Consider the following 16474-nt stretch of genomic DNA (forward strand, 5'->3'; position numbering starts at 1 on the left):
AGTCACCTACATCTTGGATGCCCTGGGGGTAAGCAGATAAACATCAAATTTTCATTTTTGGGTGAACTATCCCTTTAAGAGGTTTGTGATGATAAGAGGGTAAAGGAAAAAATATCATATATATTATTTATGACTTAGGCTGGGGAAGTTTTTGGGTTAATAAAGAGGAAGGTCAAGGTACCCTTACTGGGGACTGCAGATAGAGAGGAAACACGCAAGCGGCTAAATATGCTCTTAAATAGATTTATGTGGTTAACAGATGACTTTCTCATCAATGTGATAGAAACTCATCTGACATGTTTCGTTTTTGGGTGAGCGATTAATTTGTAAAAAATAAATAAATAAATATTGTACCTGGTTTTTAGGGTAATGTACAGTAAGGTCACTAAACTTTTTACACTTTCTTAAAAATAGACTAATTCTCATACTACTTTAATTATATAGTTTTTATGTTGGTAACTTTTTAAATGTTCCATTTGTGTAAAACATTTTTTTTATTCAGCAAAAAATGTGTGTGTATGTATGTACCAGTGATTCTACTGTCTTTCTCATGGATGCAATAAATAACCTTTTTAAAAATTTTTTGAGAGCAAATGAAAAATGTTGTCAAACATTTTAGCTATATCTCCTAGCCCTATCCTGTAATAAAGACGATAACACACACACACACACACACACACACAACTACATCACTTCTTCCTTAAGGTTGAAGGCCTGAGACTGTAACTAGGCTCTAACTTTCCCTAAATGATAAGATTAGATAAGATACTTTTCTCATAATCAGAGTGTTAGACAACTTTTCTGGTGCTTATATAATTGATATATGTAAAGGTGAGGTAGATATTGGAAATAAACACCTTCAATTGCTGTTATTGTTATTTTATTTACTATTTAATTTACTAAAACCCATGGCCTTGCATTTGATAGCACCGTGCTCAACTATTTGAGCATCAGAAACTTTTGGTTTTGTCGATTTTGAAAATGCATTTTTCTCTCTTTTGGTTTGTAGTGTGTTTCTTGTAGATCACGCCTGGACATATAGGGTGGAATGCGCCCGGCAGCAGCTGCTGGAGATTCCTGGACTGCTGATCCGGATGGCCAGTCTGATGGGTTTGCCTTTTCACGGAGAGGCACCTGATCCAGACATCGTGGATCTGGTCCTGGACAACATGTGGAAATACAACCAAACTTATCAGCTTTCCCAGGGGGTAAGAGAAGGAGAAAATTCTATTAAAGGAATAATTCACCCTAAAATTAATATCCGTTGAAAATTTACTCACTGTCAGGCCACCCAATATGTAAATGAGTTTGTTTCTTCATCAGAACATGTGGAGAATTTTTGCATTACATCTCTTGCTCACCAATGGATCCTCTTCAGTGAATGGGTGCCATCACAATGAGAGTCCAAACAGCTGATAAAACACGACAATAATCCACACCACTCCAGTCCATCGATTAATGTCTAGTGAAGTGAAAAACTGTATGTTTGTAATGAACAGATTCATCAAGGCATTTCTGGCTTCAAACCATTGCTTCAGTCTAAAATAGAGTCTTTTATCCATAATATTGCTTTCTCCAGTGAAAAAGTCATCCATTATAGGACAGAAATATGCACATATTACAAGTGAAAACAGTCTCTCAACAAATATAGCAATGGATTTTGATGTGAGAGGACAGCAGGGGGTGAGTTTTTTTTCCCTGGAGGAAACATTATTATGGATGAAGTACTGCTATTTTAGCCAAAAGCGAAGGTTTCAAGTTAAAACGCTGTAATGATGGTTTTGTTTCTTTCAAACACACACTGGAGTCTTGTGGATTATTATAATGTCTTTTCAGCTGTTTGGACTCTCATTCTGACAGCACCCATTCACTGCAGAGAATAAATTGCTAAGCAAGTGATGTAATGCTAAATTTCTCCAAATCTGTTCTGATGAAGAAACTCATCTACATCTTAGGTGGTAAGAGTAAATTTTCAGTAAATTTAAACATCTTTTATTTGTAAAAAAGTAAACATCCTTGAGTTGTCTGTTCCTTTAATCTGCCAGTGTGCATTCTGAGATATCATGTCGCTGCTGGATTTGGTTTGTTGATAATGACGTTGTTGCAGTCTGCAGAAGAAAAGGTGCCTGTGTGGTACATCATGGATGAATTTGGATCTCGGGTTCAGCATTCTTCCCAGCCGACTTGCTGTATGGCTCCTCTGTTCTACACTCCACAACAGATCGCATACTCAGTGCTGTGGCCACTACAAGACCTGGAGAATGGAGGTATGCATACACAAAAATACACGTAACAAAGCAAGAAGTCATTTTCAGTGCATCACAGCTTTCAGGAACTTTTTAATATAAATGTAATGTTGTGAAAGGACAGACATCAAACAAGGACACGCTGAATACACTACCCAGAATATATAGACCCTTTTTCTGATAGTAAACATTGTGATGTTTTTCTGGAGGCAGAAAGATTCCACTGAACGCTTCACTAACGCTAGCTATGAAGTTTGTTACCTTGTTTCTTAAACAATGGCTGGAGAAAATCCAATTTTACCTGCATATGTAAGGTCACTCACTGTGCAGGACCGTGATTGTTATTTAAATAAGTTAACTTTAACAGACAAAATCAGATTGGCCGACCCTATGCTCATGGATGGTCGATCTGACAGGATTACCTCCGATTGAGTCGCATATAGAGCGAGTAGTGAAGAGAAACTCACCTGTGTCTGTCTAGTCATGAAGATGTACATATATTTCAATTTCAGCAGGCATCTATTTTTACAGCTAATGTTGAGCCGTGAGAGTGAACTGGGCCAAAATACAAAAAGTTAAACATTCAATGTGATTGATATATTATTTGAAGATGTATGTATCATGGCCAAATAGTTATTTTAAAGTATACATCCTGTAAATTATGTAAGTTAAGTTTACAATACTTTACATACTGTACATTTAAAGGAAGATGTGAATAGTTTCTAGAAATAAAAATTCCAGAAATTAATTTTGAACTTTCTGTGTTTGATTATTCATTCTTACTAAGTTCTTAGAAAGTCCAGCCACTATCAATCACAACAATGTATATTACGGATGATTAAGCATATAAATCGTCGGTTTGTTGTATTACACACATGCACACAGACATTATTTCATAGTTGTGAGGTGCATAAGAAATCTTTAGACGCATAACACAAACCATAATCCATAACAACAAAAGACAATACTTTATTTAACCTTTTCTGAGAAGAAGTGTGCGCTGCAAACGCGAGCATTTTTGACTATCATTTCTGTCCAGTCCGCTCGTTTTATCTCATTTAAGCACAGCTGTTGTGGGTTTTTTGTCTGGGAGTGGCAGCAGATATGCGTTAAAATTTGTAAATTGGAGCCTGTACTATGTCGGTTCTTGCATCCAACATCACAACAAGATGATATTTTAAGCTCCTTATGTAGCCGAATCTGCACTGGTTTGAATGGGCCGCCTCCAGTTTTCCTTTTGTCTTGCCTCCAGCTAGCGCTGTGACGTCGGCACAAAAAGTGTCTATTGTAGGGGAATTTACAGTTAAAACCCAAGGACCATGTTTGATGAAGGAAGACCAGGAGTCAGAGATGCAATCAAATGAAAAATTTACTGAATAAGAAAAAGTTTGCAGTTTCATCAGCAGAAGTCGGCTTCAATTATACTCTAACAGAGGTCACTAAATACATCATTACATAAGTAAAAAAGATTTAGATTGGTCAAAACGTAGAAAAACAAGCAATATCTTAACAGATGTACATAAAGTTAATGAAGCATATCTCCGAAGGTTATTTAGTTATTTTTTATACAAGACCTGCACAGCACACACACAAAAAATTGCATAACATTTAACTTTAATGTGCTATTGTAGTGTCTTCCGCCGCTCCTTCGAAGAATCACGCTCAGTCTTGAAGTTTGATGCCAGAAGATAGATTTGATCTATTTAACAAGAATAAAGCCGAGGCCCCTTCTGCAGAAGAGTCTCTCGAATGTATCTGGTATATATACAAGTTTTTAAGGCGGGTTCTTATACATTTGGAGTTTCTCTTATGTACACAGTTCCATATTTCACTTACGTATGCAATTCTATATTTCTCCCTAAGGAGAAGAGATCTCCTAGACTTGTTATGGTAAAGGAAAAAGCCCCCCTATATTTTTCCAGATGTTTTCTTGTCTGCACCTTTTAGCCACGTAGGCGCTTTTTACACAGTGGCCTTCGAGCCTAATGGAAGAATAAATGGATATATTAATGGCAAGATTCACCTTGATTATACTGGATTAATTCAGATCTTTAACCATAAAAATCTTCTTCACTATTTATAGTTGATTTGACCCTTAATGTAACTAAATGATACACATTTATGGGGGTAGAATTGTTGCATTACTCTATATTGATGCCAGAAGATAGACTTTATTATCTATTTAACGAGAATAAAGCGGAGGCCCCTTCTGCAGAAGAGTCTCTCGAATGTCTCTGGTATATATACAAGTTTTTAAGGCAGGTTCTTATACATTTGGAGTTTCTCTTATGTATACAGTTCCATATTTCACTTACGTATGCAATTCTATATTTCTCCCTAAGGAGAAGAGATCTCCTAGACTTGTTATGGTAAAGGAAAAAGCCCCCCTATATTTTTCCAGATGTTTTCTTGTCTGCACCTTTTAGCCACGTTGGTGCTTTTTACACAGTAGCCTTCGAACATAATGGAAGATTAAATAGATATATTAATGGCAAGATTCACCTTGATTATACTGGATTAATTCAGATCTTTAACCATAAAAATCTTCTTCACTGTTTATAGTTGATTTGACCCTTAATGTAACTAAATGATACACATTTATGGGGGTAGAATTGTTGCATTACTCCATATTGATGCAAAATCGAATCGACGTCAGACGGTTGGGTTGAAGGAATATGCAAATTTATTTAAAAGTTTCAAAAAGGAGAACTGTAAATCATAACTTGAAAAAGAAACATTACATTTTAATAGTCATATGCAATGACAGCATCCTACAAATTAACTGTTCGTACAAGTTTAGTTAAGACCCATTATAAATCAAACCGAACATATCTAGAACCATCTGAAAAGATTAAAATCAATCTGGAATTAATAAAGATCATCTGGAATGAATAATGACCACCTGGAAGGAATAACAACAATCTGAAGAGAATAAAAAACTTCATAAAAGATCTTAAGTTTGAGGTGCACCCGAACAGTTATAGAGTGAAGCCAAAAAAAGAGAAGTAGAGAGGAGAATGAACGGAAATAGAAGTAAAGAGGGGTGCAGTACATTCTCTTCTTATATCCTTGCAAGATCAGATATGCAGATTAAGTGTACAAAGGCCAATGTGCTAAACAAAGCTGTTTCTACGCAGAAAAGCTCTGTTCTTCATCAAATGTAACATGTTCCAAAGTTCAGTCATGACCTAATGCATCGTGACCTTCAAATAAGATTGTGGTTTCTCATCTCCATGGACCAAAATTATATCTCTCTTAGTCGTTCAGACGGCGCTACAAATCTGACAGCTGTTTTGATAAATATAAAACCTGTTTTCAGATAGCAAGAGTCTTTAAGCTCATTGTGTGTTAAACAACCTCATATTAATATTTCAAAAACATAGAATCATAAAAGTGGATTAGATAAATAATTATAAAAAGTAATTCTGTTAATCATTGTTAATATTGTTAATATTGAAATAATAATACATAAGATATATCTGAATATGCAAATTCTCAAAGGTCGATTCACCACAGATAAATAGATTATGATCCACAAATAATAAGTAAATAAGTTAATATGTTACGTTCGTGATGTCTGAATATATATTCACCCTGCTTGACATGCGCTGTAACATAAGGATAAAAAAATATTTTAAAAACAACACCACGTAGCTGCTTACTCCTTGATTGATTATAGAAACTCATACGCCGCATATGGATTAGGTTTAGCATAAATAAAAAATATATATAATAAAAAAAAAAAAACACAATATAAAAATGAACATGGCTCTAAAACACAGCGAAACATTTACTAGAGGTTTAGGTAACAATAAATATGAAAGGAAAAAAAAGGCCTTACATTTTTCAGAGCGATAAGAGGTAGATCTTTGCACAATGCAGTTAGTTGAAGTTGAATCATAAACAAAAACTAACAGACCCTTAGCTTATCCATTGTGAAACTGAGGGTCTGACTGCTTCAAACCCTCACAGAGAGATGGGAGGGGTGAGGGAGGAGATACGGACCAGATGTTAAGTTAGTCAATTCACTCTTTTTCTGAGTGAACATTTTGAATGTGCTACATTTATTAAATATTTTATTAGTGCAATATTACTTTAAATTTTAAATAAACAGTGTTCCCTACTACTTCAATCCTATGGTAGAAATATTCTGACTGATCTTAAGTATAATTTGTATTAATCAGGTTCTTTAAAAGTTTCTTCTTTCTGCAAAGATTCAACCAGCATTTTACCCTGGTCAATATGAGGTACAGTATGCTGACAAAAACATTGTCACAAAAATATAACTAAACTAGACATATTGAACTAGGTATATATGCTCAAACAAGTCCAATCATTAAAAATAGCTTCAGCTGATGGGGATACATTTTTAATAATAATAATTTGTTCCTCGGTAGAAAATATCTAGACTGTTAAATCCTAATATACAATAGGGCTTTTCACACTTGAAATTGTTAACCCTGGGTATTCATTAACAGACGTTTCACACCGTACATTCCTAAACCCCGGTTAACGTTCTTATTTGCATATTTGCAGTATCACGGTCTCTGATTGGACGAACAGCACAGCAGGCAACCTGTGTGATGGTCCTCACTGCAGAACACAAGATCCAGGGGGTGTGGTTGGATCTAGATCCAACTCCTCCCACCTTACATTTATCTAAACCTATCCGTCTCCACCCCCTGATCCCTAAACCCACCCATCTCCACCCCTAAACCTACCAATCTCCACCCCCTGGATGTGTATCCAACCCCGCCCCCTGGATCTTTTGTTCTGCAGAGAGGGGCTACAGTGTTTACACGGCTTTTCCCACGCAGGTCGTGGTTGCTTAGCAACGGCAGACGCCATGGGAGTGCAAGCTACAGCTCTTTGGAAAGAAGGAGAAAGTGGCGCGTTTAGCGTTTTAAACCCGTTTTTAGGCATGATGTGAACGGCCTCATGACGCACAAAGGCGAGAAAACAAAGACAAAAGTACAAAAGAAAGAAAACAAGGAACAAAATATGTGAATATTTCTTTTAAGTGTGGAGAGATTAACGTTATTGTTTACTTGTACAGTGTGTTTTTAAGAAATGGGGAATGCCATATTCCACAACTCCAAGCAGACCCCCCCCCCTCTGCGAGCATAATTATAAATTCAAGAGGCCTCGTTACCCAGAAAGTGTTTACGTCATATAAGAAAAGTGCCATATGCATACAGAACACACAGCTATAATGAATGCATAACACTGCAATATTCTCTTCTAAACTATTGTTAAAGTTTTTAATGTTGATTGTCTGCCCCACTAGCTGATGAGTAGGTAAGACATCATATTGTCTTAAAGTGGCCACTGTGAGATTTTAGCAGAACACCCTGTGCCCTATGAACGAACGCAGTGCTGATGGATGCTTATTTTGTGCTTAGCTTGCTGTTTGCATATATGATTTAAACTTGGGCCTTTATCGAAGCAAACTTACTTCCATATTCGGATGTCTGTACATAGTGTGACCATGATGTGATTTTGTACTATCCAATAGTAGAACTTCTTCTTTTGATATATATATATGCATATATATGCTCACTGTTGGCTTAATAAAGCTGAGCTCTGGTTAAACAAGGACATTTGTGTCTTGTCTTTAATCATTGACTCCCTGGTACCTGAGGTTTCTCTTCTTTGTACATCCCAACCTGACTCCAGATCTCGGTCTTGTTATTTTTATTCTAACACACTGTATACCTTTTTCATTGTTTTTGTACCAGTTTTGTTACCATTCTGTGCCCATCATCTGCTATTTCCACCACTTAATCAAGCCACTCTTCTTTAAAACATGATGGTGTTTTATTTCACATGTCATTGCGTTTGCATTGGCTCTCGTGTTGAGCTATTTCATCCGCAACCATTAAAGAAAGTATTCGATTTCTACAGCACCTCGTTTGGCGCACATCATTCCCTTTCTATTAAACCTGTAAACCACATTTGCTGGTTCTAACTCTATAGTGACACCAACTCTATAGTGGTTTGGTAGAGAATTGCAATTATTTCACATTTACTAGAAAACAATCAAATGGCTTTCCCAACTTGTTGCTTGTGCACAGCTGCTGCAGTATAATATTTCTTCACGTCGCAGCCGCACACACGCACAGCTTAGAGCACATTGCACACAACTTGTCTCTCCCAAAACATATATCTGCCACCCAGACATCAGGGTTACGGAAAATGAGTGTTCCCTCCTGGGTGCCGTTGATGAATTTCCCTAGAGACTGGTTCTGCACAGACCGATAACAACAAGCATAAATAGATAAGCACTTATTTATTTCAGGGTTGAGTAGCTTATCAGATAATGTTCCCAAAACACACAGACAATGAGTGCAGCTTCTCAGAGAGAGAAAAGGAGAGAAACTCAGACCATATTCAGTTTATTTTCATATAGACATAGAAAACAACCTAATGGTCTGAGTGCACGTTGGTCACGTAGACGAGAGGCCTCAGTGACCTCAATGATTTAGGCAATCACAGTAAACCTGAGAGAAGACAGATGTTCAACATATGGAGAGGCTTGCTTCTCAAGAACAAGGAAAAAGTACATTCCAGTAGCGGTATACATTTCAGTGTCTACTAGGATATACACTGAACAAAATTATAAACGCAACACTTTTGTTTTTGCCACCATTTTTCATGAGCTGACCTCAAAGATCTAAGACTTTTTCTATGTACACATAAGGCCTATTTCTCTCAAATATTGTTAACAAATCTGTCTAAATCCGTGTTAGTGAGCACTTCTCCTTTGCCGAAATACTCCATCCACCTCACAGGTGTGGCATATCAAGATGCTGATTAGACAGCATGATTATTGCACAGGTGTGCCTTATGCTGGCCACAATAAAAGGCCACTCTAAAATGTGCAGTTTTATCACACAGCACAATGACACAGATGTTTTGAGGGAGCGTGCAATTGGCATGCTGACTGCAGGAAGCTGTTGCCTGTGAATTGAATGTTCATTTCTCTACCATAAGCCGTCTCCAAAGCGTTTCAGAGAATTTGGCAGTACATCCAACCGGCCTCACAACCGCAGACCACGTGTAACCACACCAGCCCAGGAATTCCACATCCAGCATCTTCACCTCCAAGATTGTCTGAGACCAGCCACCCGGACAGCTGCTGCAACAATCGGTTTGCATAACTAAAGAATTTCTGCACAAACTGTCAGAAACCGTCTCAGGGAAGCTCATCTGCATGCTCGTCGTCCTCATCGGGGTCTCGACCTGACTGCAGTTTGTCGTCGTAACCGACTTGAGTGGGCAAATGCTCACATTCGATGGCGTCTGGCACTTTGGAGAGGTGTTCTCTTCACGGATGAATCCCAGTTTTCACTGTACAGGGCAGATGGCAGACAGCGTGTATGGCGTCATGTGGGTGAGCGGTTTGCTGATGTCAATGTTGTGGATCGAGTGGTCCATGGTGGCGGTGGGGTTATGGTATGGGCAGGCATATGTTATAGACAAACACAGGTGCATTTTGAATGCACAGAGATACCGTGACAAGATCTTGAGGCCCATTGTTGTGCCATTCATCCATGACCATCACCTCATGTTGCAGCATGATATTGCACGGCCCCATGTTGCAAGGATCTGTACACAATTCCTGGAAGCTGAAAACATCCCAGTTCTTGCATGGCCAGCATACTCACCGGACATGTCACCCATTGAGCATGTTTGGGATGCTCTGGATCGGCGTATACGACAGCGTGTTCCAGTTCCTGCCAATATTCAGCAACTTCGCACAGCCATTGAAGAGGAGTGGACCAACATTCCACAGGCCACAATCAACAACCTGATCAACTCTATGCGAAGGAGATGTGTTGCACTGCGTGAGGCAAATGGTGTTCACACCAGATACTAACTGGTTTTCGGACCCCCCCCTAATACAGTAAAACTGCACATTTTAGAGGCCTTTCATTGTGGCCAGCCTAAGGCACACCTGTGCAATAATCATGCTGTGAGGTGGATGGAGTATCTCGGCAAAGGAAAAGCGCTCACTAACACAGAGTTAGACAGATTTGTGAACAATATTTATTTATTTTTTTATTTTTTTAATAACTTTCAAAACAGATACAAAACAGAAACAAACACACACTGCCAGATATACAACAAAAGAGAATACAGAAGCAAAATTATACATAAGATGACAAACAGAGCATTGTATCACCGATCAAAATTAAAAATAAAATCTGGGGCGGAGTACATGAATCGTCTATACACCTCTAGGAACACTGTCATACCAAACCGCAAAATGTCACAGGTAGAAGCATTTATGCAATTAAGGTAAGGTGTCCATATACGATTAAAAGCATCTGTTGAAGAATGAATAATACAGGTCAAGAGTTCCAGAGGAATAATCTCCCTAATAACTGAATGCCAGCCTTTGATGGAGGGAGGCCTATCACTGATCCATGACATCAGTAGATTCTTCCTGGCAGCAAAAGTTAACAGACTAAAAAGTCGCCTTTCAAATTTATTAGAAATAAGCTTACAGGGAAAACCCAGAAGAAGTGACAAAGGATCCAGCTCCAGATCCAAACCAAAAATGTTATTTAATTGAGCCACAATTCTGGACCAGTAAGCCTGAATCATGTGACAGTTCCATACGTAATGAATATAATCTCCTATGTTAGACTTACATTTAGGGCAAAGTGGCAAGTGAGATGCATTGTATTTATGTCTTAAGTGTGGCGTTATACGTATTCTATGTAAAATTCTGAGCTGAATGGCTCTTGCCCTATTACAAACTGAGAGCCTGTTAGCTTGGAGCCAGACTGTCTCCCATTCCTCTTCTGGAATAACCACCCCCAGCTCTCTTTCCCAAATCAGTTTTAAATATGAAGTGCTAACTGCACCATAGGAGCATAGAGCTTTATAGAAAAGGGAAATCAACTTGTATGGAGGAGGGTCCAGAAGGATTTCCTCAATGACTTAAAAAGAGTATTTAGAGGTGAGTGTAGTATTTTTGAATATGTAATATGAATATGGAATAGGCAAATTATATCTTGACACTAAGTTATCGAAAGATTTTAGGGATCCTACCTCAAACAAGTCACCCATCCTACATATACCAAGAACAGCCCATAACTTAAAACCCGAGTCTGTAGTACTTGGCAGGAACTCTGGATTGTTCAAAATTGGCAGAAGAGGGGAGGTTATGTCGCTCCTGCCTTCCAGCCTTCGAATTGCACACCATGCCTTGAGAGTATTGTGTACTAAAGGACTATTACACAAAGTTCTGCTAAGCTTTGAGTTATGAACAAATAATAGATTTCGTAAGGGACAACTGGACTGTGAGGATTCGAGATCAAGCCACACTGATTTAGGGTCTTCAATAAGCCATTCATTAATAAATCGAAGTTGGCAAGCCAATTGATATAATCTAATATTTGGAAGGTCCAAGCCGCCCTTTGCACTAGAGAGCTGAAGTTTCGATAATTTCAATCTAGGTTTCCTTTTGCTCCAGATAAATGAACTTAGCCACCCATTTAACTCTTTTATAGCCTTATTGGACAGTAAAACAGGGATCATTTGCACTGGATACAGTAAACGGGGCAGGACATTCATTTTTATCAGAGCCACCCTCCCCAGCCAAGACAGAGGGAGAGCCATCCACCTGTTCAAATCATCACGGATTTTTCCTAGCACTCGTGTGAAATTGGCTTTGTACAATTGCTTGAAAGTAGGGGTTACATGTATACCCAAATAATCAAAACCATCTTCAGAGCATTTAAAGGGAGAGGAGAAAGACTGGTTTGGAGACTTCTTATTACCTAAAAGCATGGCAACTGATTTAGAAAAATTTACCTTGTACCCAGAGAATTGCCCAAACTCCTGAATAAGGTCTACAATTTTTGGCACAGACACCTCAGGATCTGAAAGAAAGAGCAGCACATCGTCCGCATATAAAGAAATCTTGTGCTGCCTACCTCCCAAAGACACCCCCGACACAGCTGCCTCCTGTCTTATCATCTGAGCAAATGGCTCTATTGCTATTGCAAAAAGCAATGGGGAGAGGGGGCAGCCCTGTCTGGTACCCCGAAATAAAGGAAAATTGTCAGATCTGTGACCATTAGTAATGACCGCAGCAAGAGGATCCACAGAGTATTCGCACCCACTTTATGAAGCATTCTCCAAGGCCAAATTTTTCTAAGGTGTAAAATAAATAAGGCCACTCAACAGAATCAAAAGCTTTCTCTGCGTCTAGAGACAAAATAAGAGAATTAAAACTCAAATTATGGGAAAGTTCAATAATATTTAGTAGCCGCTTAACATTGTGAGCAGAACTTCTCCCTTTAATAAACCCTGTCTGGTCTTCGTGAATAATAAATGGTAGAACCTTCTCCAATCTTAGTGCTAAAATTTTTGACAACAATTTTAAATCTGAGTTTAACAATGCAATGGGCCTATAGGAATTGCAATTTTCTGGGTCCTTGCCTTTTTTTATTATAAGAGAAATATTTGCTTCACGAAGTGAAGAGGGTAAGCTATTGGTCAAAAATTAATGATTAAGCATGGCTAAGAGAGGGTCTAACAGTAATATGCTCAAATTCTTTATACAGTTCAAGGCCATCCGGTCCAGGTGATTTACCAGATTTTAAACTATGGAGTGCGATTACAGCTTCCTCTCTTGTGATAGGAGCATTGAGAGATTCCCTCTGTTCCTCAGAGACAACAGGAAGAGACAAGCGATCAAAGAATGACACCATAGAATTATGTCTTTGAGAAGAATAATTAGACTGATAAAGCATAGAATAAAATTGTTTAAAAGTATTATTTATAATATAAGAATCGAAAGATTGCACTCTGTTACGATCGACTATAGAAGTAATGAATTGTGAATCGAATTTTGATTTCGTCAAGTGGGCTAGGTATTTACTAGGTTTATTACCCCATTCATACAACTTCTGCTTTGAGAATAAAATATTTGAGTGAGACTGTTAAGTAAGCAATGAGTTTAAAGAGACCCGCACGGAACTTATTTTTTCTAAGGAAGCAGGTGAGGGATCATTCAGATAGCTATCAGTGGCAGTATTTAATACTGACTCTAGATGTTTTTGTTTTTCTAATTGTTTCTTTTTTTTTGAAGCGAGATATGAAATAGAAAGGCCTCTGATGTATGCTTTACAGGTCTCCCAAAGAAGTGAGGGATTATCTATGGATGCTGAATTAATAGAAAAGAATATCTTAAACTCTGAATTAAAGTATGAGAGAAATTTATCATCTTTGAGCAACAGAGTATTGAATCTCCAACGTCTAGCTGGTCTTATAAACCCCTTAACACAGACATCTAATACGACTGTAGCATGATCAGAAATAATGATATCTCCTATGTAACTGTTATAAATTGTTTGCATCAGAGCCTTAGGAACAAAAAAGTAATCAATCCTTGAGTGACATTTATGAGGGTTAGAGAAAAAAGTAAATTTCTTCTGATAAGAATTGAGAGTACGCCAAACATCCATATATCCTAATTCCTTACAAAGTGCAGAAAGAGCTTTAGATTGTTTGGTGACGATATAATTCCTGGGGGGAAATCTGTCCAATAAAGAATTTAATAAACGGTTAAAGTCCCCTCCGATAATAGCCAATCCAGACGTGTTCTCTTTAAAATCAAAAAAAGCTTTTGAAAGAAATTCTGAGGAGTAATTTGGGGGACAATATAAATTTAAAAGTGAAATCTCCTCTCCATTCAAAGTTCCTTTAATAATAATATATCTTCCAAATTTATCCTTAATATTATCTGTAACCCTAAAAGGTATCTTTTTGTTAATTATAATAGCTACCCCTCTGCTGCTTTTTGTAAAAGATGAGAAATGAATCTGACCAATCCATTTATGTTTTAGATTCAAATGCTCACTATCACTCAAGTGAGTTTCTTGTATTAAAGCGATATCTATATTCTCCTTACAGAGTTGTGTAAAAACTTTCCGTATCTTTATTTGCCCATGTAGACCCCTTACGTTCCAAGTACAAAGTCTTAAGTTACTGACAGCCAAAACATACACCAAATAGTAAATGAATCAGGTAGTGCTCTCCCCCCGTCCGACATCTTTGATCAACGCCCTGTCATTGCATTCAAAAAGCAGCTGTGTGTGTTTCAAAGTATGAGAATAAACAAAAACACATATCAGAACGAGCCAAACTGGCGACATGAGAAAAAGAAGAAAAAATACGAGAAAATAATAAATCAAAAAGGAAAGAAAAACAGAATGGGGGCAATTCCCCTTATCTCTTAGGGGACAGACCCTCACCTCAAAATCCAACAAGTCAACCTCTCACCGTAGGCGACCTCCAGTAACAGAGGCTCAGAAGAAATAGACACCCATGAACAGTCTCTTAAGAACCACCCACCCGGTATACAAACGAAAGTTATAAAAACAGCCCCTCATCACTCAATATAAAGGCACAATAATAATAATAAAGTAAGTTACTCAAGCCTTGACTCGAATAGCTGCAAATAAAAGTACAGGCAAACCGTACATAAAAGCAATTTAGTTCAGCACCCGCCTATCGTACGGCAGCAAGAAGATCAGGTATTGGAGCTCGATCCATTCTTGTCCAAATACTGTGAAACTGCAGCCACCGTCTCGAAGACTTTAGAAGTGTTTCCAATAGTCACTCGTAGCTTGGCCGGATACAGCATCGCGTAGCAGGCGCCCATCTCTCGAAGTTGCTGTTTAACTGCGTTGAATTCTTTACGCCTCCGTATCACTGAAGCAGAGAAATCCTGGTAAAATGACACCTTGTTGTCATCGTACCGCAAATCTCCATCCTCCGACAGCTTCCTGCTGGCGTCGAGAACCCTCTGCTTGTCTCCGTAGTTATGGAACCGAACGATTAACGACTGCGGTCTATCCTTTGCACCCGGATTTGGAGCCAACGTACGATGCGCCCTCTCAATCTTAATGCGACCGGGGATCCACGTATGGAGAAAGGCAACAGCATCAGTACCCCCCCACCTCTTTACGAAGGCCTAGAATTCGAGTGTTTTTACGCCGGCCTCTGTTTTCCAGGTCGTCATGGTGTTCATTTAGCATAGCGACTTGTTTTTCGAGGGTGAATACACGAGTTTGCGCGTCCTCCGAAGATGCCTCTGCCGCCATTATTCTCCGTTCCGCCTCGTCTAGCCGATGAGTTGCGGTCTCTAGTTGTTAAGTGTGGTTATGCACCGTTTCTGCTAGCGGGCCCAGTTTCTCGTCTATTGCGCTGGAAATTTTCTCCGTCATAATTTCAAGTGCTTTTGCAAGCGCCGGGCTAAGTTCAGGTTCACTATTAGCATCACCTGAGCCATGCTCAGGCTCCTCGGCTGCTGCGTCCGCGGTCGGATCCTTTTTTCCAGTTTTCTTAGCAGGTCTTGGCATCTTCGGCAAAGATTGCGACCAAAAAGTCTCTAGTGACATGCTACACAAGTTTTGTAACCGAAGTCAATGGCTTGCGTTCCTTATTTAGGAGTAAGGGAGGTAAAACGATTGAGTGGCGCAAGAGCCTCTAAAAAACACTACCGCTTCCAATCCGCCATCTTGCGCGCCCCGTGAACAATATTTGAGAGAAATAGGCCTTATGTGTACATAGAAAAAGTCTTAGATCTTTGAGTTCAGCTCATGAAAAATGGGGTCAAAAACAAGTGTTGCATATATAATTTTATAATTTTGTTCAGTGTAACTCCTAGCTTTATTCAATCAATTAAAAAATTTAAAAAATCATATCTTCTATATATATATAATGAAGATTATAGTGGATTCCACTCCTTCAATATACGTAAATGTCTTTTCCAAAATACATTTATGACATACAGTGTGAACACATAATTCAACTGGTATTTTTTTTCTCTTTCTTTTAATGAATCAGTCAAACTTGTCAAATTATTCTGAATCAAAAATGAGTCAAAATCATCTGAATCAGTCAGACAACTCTCATGCACACTCAATCGATGCATTCTCTCATTGAACTGCTACATACAAAAAAAACATTTTGCTTAGCACGTTTTTTGGCCCAACTCCAGAGCTCATTACAAAACTTCCTGTGTGTTTTCAGCTAGATAGATGTTTTTCCAGAGTGCATATGGCCTGTCCTTGACTACTCTGATAACAAACTTTAACATACTTGTTTTCTTAACGGAGTGCAGACTGTGTCTTTAGCCGTCTGCTTGATTTTGTCTGCTTTGTGCCAGGTGCACAGAGTGGTGAGATATTTCATTGTGAAATAGC

At 38.4% G+C, this 16474-nt stretch overlaps 1 protein-coding gene across 2 annotated transcripts in view; it reads left to right on the forward strand.

Annotated features, from left to right (window-relative positions):
* The window catches only part of ttll12 (tubulin tyrosine ligase-like family, member 12), a 42978-nt gene that overhangs the window by 1693 nt on the left and 24811 nt on the right, over positions 1–16474 (forward strand). For both annotated transcript variants that reach the window (XM_058773794.1, XM_058773793.1), the window contains exons 3-4: positions 1010–1208; positions 2108–2267. In XM_058773794.1, coding sequence (XP_058629777.1) covers positions 1010–1208; positions 2108–2267 — 359 coding nt within the window. The remainder of the gene's footprint in view (positions 1–1009; positions 1209–2107; positions 2268–16474) is intronic.

This window comes from Onychostoma macrolepis, chromosome 04 (assembly GCF_012432095.1).
Source record: "Onychostoma macrolepis isolate SWU-2019 chromosome 04, ASM1243209v1, whole genome shotgun sequence".
Lineage (NCBI taxonomy): Eukaryota > Metazoa > Chordata > Actinopteri > Cypriniformes > Cyprinidae > Onychostoma > Onychostoma macrolepis.